This window comes from Nicotiana attenuata, unplaced genomic scaffold (assembly GCF_001879085.1).
Source record: "Nicotiana attenuata strain UT unplaced genomic scaffold, NIATTr2, whole genome shotgun sequence".
NCBI classification, from domain to species: domain Eukaryota; kingdom Viridiplantae; phylum Streptophyta; class Magnoliopsida; order Solanales; family Solanaceae; genus Nicotiana; species Nicotiana attenuata.
The window spans coordinates 125893-133555 of record NW_017673487.1 but is presented as its reverse complement, the minus strand read 5'-3'; the positions used below and the strand labels follow the sequence as shown (position 1 = coordinate 133555).

At 36.1% G+C, this 7663-nt stretch overlaps 2 protein-coding genes and 1 non-coding gene across 3 annotated transcripts; 1 reads left to right on the top strand and 2 right to left on the bottom strand.

The window, feature by feature from the left end:
* Positions 1-2283: 2283 nt before the first annotated feature.
* On the top strand, positions 2284-3392 carry LOC109216503 (serine/threonine-protein kinase greatwall-like). The gene is given in 3 exon segments (XM_019380665.1): positions 2284-2844; positions 2846-3065; positions 3217-3392. Coding segments are annotated over 3 exon segments (957 nt in total).
* Positions 3393-4329: 937 nt separating this feature from the next.
* On the bottom strand, positions 4330-7099 carry LOC109216504 (endoglucanase 16-like). The gene is made up of 8 exons (XM_019380666.1): positions 6771-7099; positions 6437-6649; positions 6147-6347; positions 5980-6057; positions 5738-5887; positions 5548-5656; positions 5284-5447; positions 4330-5034 (listed from the first exon to the last, which is right to left on the bottom strand). Exons 1-8 carry the CDS (start codon positions 6987-6989, stop codon positions 4702-4704), a joined length of 1467 nt encoding a protein of 488 aa, XP_019236211.1. The 5' UTR covers positions 6990-7099; the 3' UTR covers positions 4330-4701.
* A 241-nt stretch (positions 7100-7340) lies between these two features.
* On the bottom strand, positions 7341-7422 carry TRNAS-GCU. Its single transcript has one exon. It is a non-coding gene; the product is annotated as a tRNA-Ser (tRNA).
* Positions 7423-7663: the final 241 nt, after the last annotated feature.

The window sequence follows — 7663 nt, the reverse complement described above, 5'->3', positions numbered from 1 at the left end:
CTATGTAGTTCAAACACTTGAAAGTATAAGTCAATGGTATGTGCAATCAGTTTTCGATATCTTATATGTCTAGCATGACATGAAAATTTGATATGCATCTAAAGTCTATTATATGGCTTATATAACTTAACAATCCCTGAAGGATTTGAATTGCTTAAAGCATATAGAATTCATGGTCATGAAGTACTACATCCTCAATACAATTTGTGCACAAATGTATCTTGCTATAAGTATATGCATGATAATATGATAGCAAGAGTTTTCACCTCTATGTGAAGATATTGAACTGACGATTCCAACAAGATCATATGAAGATAATTCATCTCTATCAAGAATGATGATTTCAAGGTGCAATATATTCATTCAAGTTAATATGGTTGATTTGTTTATCAAATATTTACCAAAGATCTTTTGAAGATAGTGCACAAGATTGGAATGCAAATGCTTAAGGATGTGAAGTGATGCTCTCATGAGGGGGAGTTAATACGCGTTGTACTCTTTTTCCCTTACAAGGTTTTGTCCCACTGGGTTTTCCTTGCAAGGTTTTTAACGAGACAACCAAAAGGCGTATTGTTAGATAAGTGTACTCTTTTTCTTTTACTAGAATTTTTTTCCCACTGGATTTTATTTAGTTAAGGTTTTAACGAGGCACGTTATCTGTTGAATAGACATTCAAGGGAGAGTGTTATAAATAGAGTTCTATTTATGGTGAATGTCTATATTTAGAGAGATTCTAGGGTTTTTACTTGGTGGCTAATTCACCATCTCCCTATAAATAGAGGGTTCTATTCCATTGTAATTCATCCCAAAATTCAATAAGAATTCTCTCTCTCTACTTTTCTCTGCAATACTCTTCTTCAATAAGTACTATTTGTATTTTTAATTTGTTTATACATGAGAGATTTTAAGGTGTATATTCTGAGGTATAAGTAATTTGAATATTAGACGATAAATAATTTGATTATGAATTTGTTGCTTTAAAGCAACATTTGAATTTGAATTAAAAAGTAAAGTTTTACTAGAAACTAAGTAATTCATCTCAAAATTGATAAAGTAAATTGATTAGCGGGAATTGGAAATTGCTCGTTTGCTAAAACCTTATTTCCTTAACCGTTGATTCAGTATGTTCCTACTTCCTATCCCCAACGAATTCTCATAAATCTTCATGCTTTATACTATTTTTATGTGTTAAATAATTTTTTTTCTTGAGGATTTGACACTAACCTGCAAAAATCAAGAGGACGATTTATAGTATTGATTAATAAAAATTGGCGTAGTTCTTTTGTACTCCACATTTGAGTAAAATTCTACTATGAAAGACATTATTTACTATGAAAAGAATTATCATCGAAATCGGTAAGAAGCCTAGTTCTAGAATGTACAAAAATTGGAATTGACATAATATTCAGAATAATCCTATTAACAAAAGAAATTTGTTATATTTGTTTATTTTTTGCTCATTTGTCTTCCTAAAATTAGAAATTAAATTCGTTAAATGACCTTAGTCTCATTTGAAAGGGATAATGCATAAAATCATCCCCGACCTATGGCCATAAAATCTTCAATTTCAACACCACCCGTAGAAGCTCTTCAACAATGACAGATACTTTACGTTTGGGAAGCGTGATAAAAGAATGGGTTTAAATAAAAAAGCTTAGTTTTACCTTTGGGAGCCTTTCTTATGGCTTATTTTGCATGGCACATGGTGATTATATAGAAGACGAGCCTTTTAAATTTAGTCCTTAAGCGCTTGGAAGAGGTGTAGTCACGCTCAGATTTTATTAAGCGTATAAGGTTAAAGAAATTCTAGGAAAAAAAAGTTTAGGAGGTAATAGGACCCCTGAAAAGAAAAAATATGTAGTAATGCATTATCCCCATTTGAAATAAGAAACTTGCATTTTTATTGTTAACACAAGAAAAGGTTGAGGTGACGTAAAAAATAAATAGGGCCGTAAGTAAAAATAGGAAAGTTAGAATCCTAGTTAATAAAGGATTGGATGTCATAATACTCATCAACTTCGCCTTATAACATAACATAAGGGTACGAAGCAGCAGCCTAATTAATGATGGATTAGGGGAAAAAAATTTAAATACGTGAATAAATAGTACAGTTTTATTTTTTAGGGGAAAAAAATATTCGTAAAAATAGGAAAGTCAGAAACCTAATTAATAATGGATTGGGATTTCCTAATACTCGTCAACTTCACCTTATAACATGAGAGTACATATAAGCAGCAGACGTTCACAAACTACATAGTGATATTTCACAAATTACTTTCAGAAATGGTTTCACTGTTGTGGAAGAGAGTGAGGATACTGGGTGAAGGTGGATTTGGGGTTGTTTCTTTAGCTTCGACGTCCGATAATCAACCTCCCACGTTAGAGCGTCTTCCACCTCTCATCGCCATAAAATCTTGCTTACTCCATCGCTCTCAATCTTTGCAAGAAGAAGAGGCATTCCTCAGCATGTTTGCAGACTCGCCTTACGTAATTCACTGTTTCAGACCTAATATTGAACTACAAGATGGCGTCGCCGTTTACAACTTACTTCTCGAATATGCCTCCGGAGGAAGCTTAGCCGATCGTCTTCACAACTACAACTCAGGGAAAGGTCTGTCAGAGTTTGAAGTTAGAAAACACACTAGGAATGTTGTTTTAGGGCTCGTTCACATACACAGCAGAGGAGTTATTCATTGCGACATCAAGCCCGATAACATTCTTCTTGCGGGCTCTGATGAAACTGCCAAGATCGCAGATTTCGGGCTCTCTATGACTTTGGAACAGAGCAGGGCACAAAAGCATGGACTGAGGGGAACTGAAAGGTATTTGGCACCAGAATCCGTAGGTTGACGAGGAGTACGGACCAGAAGTTGATATATGGGCTCTTGGTTGCATTGTCTACGAGTTGATGACGGGGACACCGTTGTGGGAATCAGATGAAGATAGTCAAGATTCGAATGTTTTATACAGAATTGGGTTTGAGGAACCAATGTTTCATAATGCAAAGTTGTCGAAGGAAGCACAAGATTTTTTGAAGAGGTGTCTAGTCAAGAATCCCAGATCACGTTGGGACAGCGGAGATGCTATTGAACCATCCGTTTCTGAATCCATCCGAAGTAGACAATAATGTCCAGCGTGCAACAAAGACACCAAAGAGGCTAAAGATTATTCAACGCAGACCGCAGCAGAAGATAGCATTCAAGAATCCCAGTTCAGGTTGGACAGCCGACATGCTATTGAACCAACCGTTCCTGAATTCATCCATAATAGAAGACAATGTCCAGCCAGCAACAAAGACACCTAAGAAGCTAAAGATCATTTTACGCAGACCGCAGCAGAAGATAGCAGTCAAGATACAACCACATAACCGTGATCTGATCATAGGACATTGATGCAATAATAAGAGAAGAGAATCTGAAGAAATTAGACAAGGGAACTCGCGGAAGGCTGCTGGCGATACTGAAAGTAGATACTCAGATTGATAATTGATTTGTAATATAGTATGTAAAAGAACTACGTGTGGGCTTGATCCCTCTTTAGGATTTGTTGGGGGTACGTAGGCAGCTTGTGATCAAGATGATCTCAGGTGCAGCCCTTTTTTAGTTAAAAAAATATAATTGACTGATGTACATATGCTTATAGCTAGTCAATCAGTACTCCTTACAAAGAAAAGGTTTTCTTTTGTATATATGATTTTTGCCATTGATGAGTGGCACCAGTTTTGCAATACATGCCTCAGTAAAATAGTTGCATAGTTCTGTGTTATTTCATTCATTAATACTGCTAGTCAAACTGCAAACTCTGTTGCAGATTCATATATGTTGTTATCTTCTGATGTTGGCTTGTACAAATCATAAAGTTGAATGAAATGTTTCGAAGTTTGTTCTTTATTCCTTCTTTGGATTTTGCCGTATTGCCTCTTTTTGGCATCCGAGCTCCTCTATTTGATGCAGCAGCCAGCCTCGCATAAACAACACTAAGTTTTTGAGTTTGTTATTAATGTTGATCTGGGATGTTATTGGTTTCTTTAATATTGCTGATCTTCTGCGTTTTTAGTTTCCATATCTGTGCTCGCTCTTTTGCTAACCAATTTAGAAACAATGCTTTTACCTGTCAAGTACTACATTGAAACATCGTGATTTAAGTGAAACGGAAGGGAGTTTGTATTCTGGGCATGAGAAATATAATTTTGATATAAAGATGAGTATATGATGTCATAGACATGCATGCGTCGTTTGATTTTCATATTGAAAAAATCGAAGTACAGCCACTGTTCCATTGATAGGAGGTTGAGAGATTTGTGTTGTTAGAAACTAACTCATAGTAAGGATCTTGGAATGACTGTTATTCAAATATGTGTTTCCTTACAAATGTACACAACATTTCATCTATAAAACCACCACAAGAAAGTACTCTTCTTGGATGCAGACTTTATGTAACTAATCAACACTGCAACAGTAATACCTTAGATTCTAGACCATCATAAGAATCCTATTCTAAGTTAAACACATCTGATCTGTTGAAAAAAAGAGAGACAAATTCGAGCTTATTTGCCCCGATCCCTTGCAGCCAGCTATCCGAGGCTGTCACTACATATATAGGACCTACAAAGACATCACTATATATAATCTCAATTCATCTGCAAAAAATAACTTGTACACCTTCAGAAATCTTCACCATAATGAACATGTAGCTAGGTGATCAAGACTGGGCATGGTGCTTCGCGAGCTTGGCAAGGACACCAACAGCCAGAGAATTTGTATATGTTGTCGGCTCAGTCATGGCTGAAGTTGAACGACGATCTTCAAAGTTATCATATCGATCAGGACCACCAACAATGGCGCCTGTTAGCTCATTAGGATTGGGTTTTTCTGTGTTGTACCAGTATACAAAACTCATGGAGCAGTCCACCAGTTTGTTTGGAGACATTTTCGGGACAGAGGCACCTCTGTGATGAGCTTGAGTTGGAGGTTTGTTCCCAAAACCAACCATGTATGATTTTCCTCTTGGGTTTTTCCCTAGTATATAGTCCATCTGCATTTTTTTAATCACTTATAAGAAACTTTGTGCTTTCATTTTATTTCATGATGAGCATATATATATTTTTTGAAACGGCTAGTATAAAATTAAGAGTATTGTCCTACACCCACAGAAATGCCTGATTAAAATTTTGGTACAAATAGCTCTCATGAGTATGACGGTGTTAGAAATTTTTATCCAGGGCTGGCCTATTGCTAAGATTAAAATTGCGAAAAGCATCAGAAAAGTGCTGATCTATATTACCTGTTGCTTGGCAAAGGCCATGAGATCAGCTGAATTGAACTGTTTGTTACCACAGCTGACCTTTTGCTTATGGTTGGCTAGATAATCACTATAAACACTAAACAGAAAAGCTGTGGCAGTAACATATTGAGTATTAGCTCCATCTCTAAGGTGAAGGAGACCCCCTGATAAATTAAACATTTGGCAGTTGAACTTGTTAAACCATTGAAACAAGCTCAATAGACGAAAGACATGAATTTTTCTATGAACAAAACAAAGAAGTACCTGGAGATATATAAACCTGGTGATGGGGGCTATGTGGAAGTATTGAGCAAATATAACCATCAGCCTGTTGCTTAAAATTCTGTAAATCTTTCTCCCCTTCAAAATAGAACTGCATATTATGGACCGAATATCAGCACTTCTTTCTACCCACACGTTCGCGTCTATATAAAGAAAGAGTATTAATTATTACCTTAGAGAGGAGTATTTGAGCTCCAGCATATTTAAGGTCCCAACTAAATTCAGCTACAGTTGCAGTAGTAGCCTCTTCTTGTATGAATTCCAAGTATGTTGGCCTCCTGGTTGCTCTATATAGCCATGTTGCTGCCCACAACAACTCATCCTACATTTTTTTCACATTTTAGGGACAAATTACAATAACTTGCATGTAACTAATTAACCATATAAAATCAAAATAAGGGAGAGGGATATTACATGAAAGCCAGAAAAGGAGCAATAGAAAGGGCATTCCCCATCATAAGTTCCTTTATGGCTTTTGGCAAACTGAAAAAGCTGAGCCACAAACCCAAAAAAAATACTATGAGCATATATTTAGGAGCCAAATGATATAAAACATCACACAATGAGGATAAAATGAGTACCAGTTTGGCTTTGTTGAGAAGTTGACGGGCATAGGTACGATTGGTTCCACGAAATACAACAGAAGCAGCAGCCATTGCTGCAGAAGTCTCAGCTGCAATCTCTGTTCCAGGATTATTCTGGTCTATCATTAGTACAGTTCTCGGCGTGTTCATATTCTCTGGCCTTGTCCAACATTCATGATCTTTCACTGGATCTCCAACCTTCAATAAATTAAAAAATTAACAATTAGATCTTGATAAATTTAGACCTACATTAATTTTCAATATTCTTGAAAACTATTGGGACTAACCTGGACATAGAGGCGATTACGCTTAGAACTGGCTTTCAAGAAATAATCAGTGCCCCATTTGATAGCAGATTGAACATTTTTTAATTCTCCAGCAGCTTGGAGCTGTGATTGATATGCGATAGCAGCCCATGCTAAAGTTGTTACTGTGAAAGCCATTGGAAGACCATATTTTACGTTGTCTCCAGCATCATAGTATCCTCCTACAAGGTCAACCTACATATAAAAACACAAAATTTAGTATTTCGCAGTTAATGTCACCCCATGATTTGGGAGCACATACATAACATAACATGTTATTATAATAAAATGGGAAGGGGGGGAGAGAGAGCTATACATTTACAGTATTGCCATCTTGAAGAGCAGAATCTCCTCTCCATAAAGGCCTGTGATTAGGAGGAAGTTTTCCTGATCGTTGTGCCTCGAGAAAAATAATCGATTTGGTAAGAGCTTCTTGATAATTAAAATCTCCATTTACAACTACAAAATGACCTTGAAATATAATGAACCATGCAAGAAGAAAGGTTCCAAATGCCTTTATTACAGAAATGTTCATGACTAATAAAAGTGATTTCTTAAGTGAAGAATATTGCGATTGATGAATAAGCTAAGCACCAAAAAGGATTAGAAAAAAGTTTGTTCATTTGGAGAAGTAAATGAGAGGAAATAGGGAACAATCGGTACAACCCACTCACTAGGAAGTTAGATAGTAATGGTGTTTGTTTAAGATGTTTTTTCCTGAGGTGGATAGTCAATGGCTAAAACTTTTTGGACTATGGCATTGGTAAATTAGAGTTTTTTGGAAATTATAATGGCGGGAAATAACACAAAGTTAGTTATCGGCTTTGGAAAGTTGTTAATATCCAAAAATTATTTATTGAGGGGCTAAAAAACAAAAAAAAATCAACGTCGCCTGAGAGATTCGAACTCTCGCGGGGAAACCCCATGTACTTAGCAGGCACACGCCTTAACCACTCGGCCAAAGCGACGAAGCTATTAGCAGGCTATTTGGGAATATAATATTCCCGCATAAAAATGTGAGGTTATTTAATCCTGTGCTAGTGTATTTTCTTGGTACGGTATAAACAATTGAGTGATTAGTTGTACCATAATTTTGGTGTCATTTTTATATCGTATTCAATGTGGAATAATAATCTTGAGATAAAACAACCAAATGACAAAAGTGTCATTCTCCAAAACTCTTTTTCATAGTCCTTTAAGAAGGCTAAG

Excerpts from the sequence above, each read along its gene's own strand:
- LOC109216504 (XM_019380666.1), bottom strand. The coding sequence starts at position 6,989 with ATGAACATTTCTGTAATAAAGGCATTTGGAACCTTTCTTCTTGCATGG. Across the intron at positions 5,888-5,979 it reads GCTCCTTTTCTGGCTTTCAT|GATGAGTTGTTGTGGGCAGC; the intron begins GTAATATCCCTC and ends AAAAAAATGTAG. Across the intron at positions 5,035-5,283 it reads TGGCCTTTGCCAAGCAACAG|ATGGACTATATACTAGGGAA; the intron begins GTAATATAGATC and ends AAAAAAATGCAG.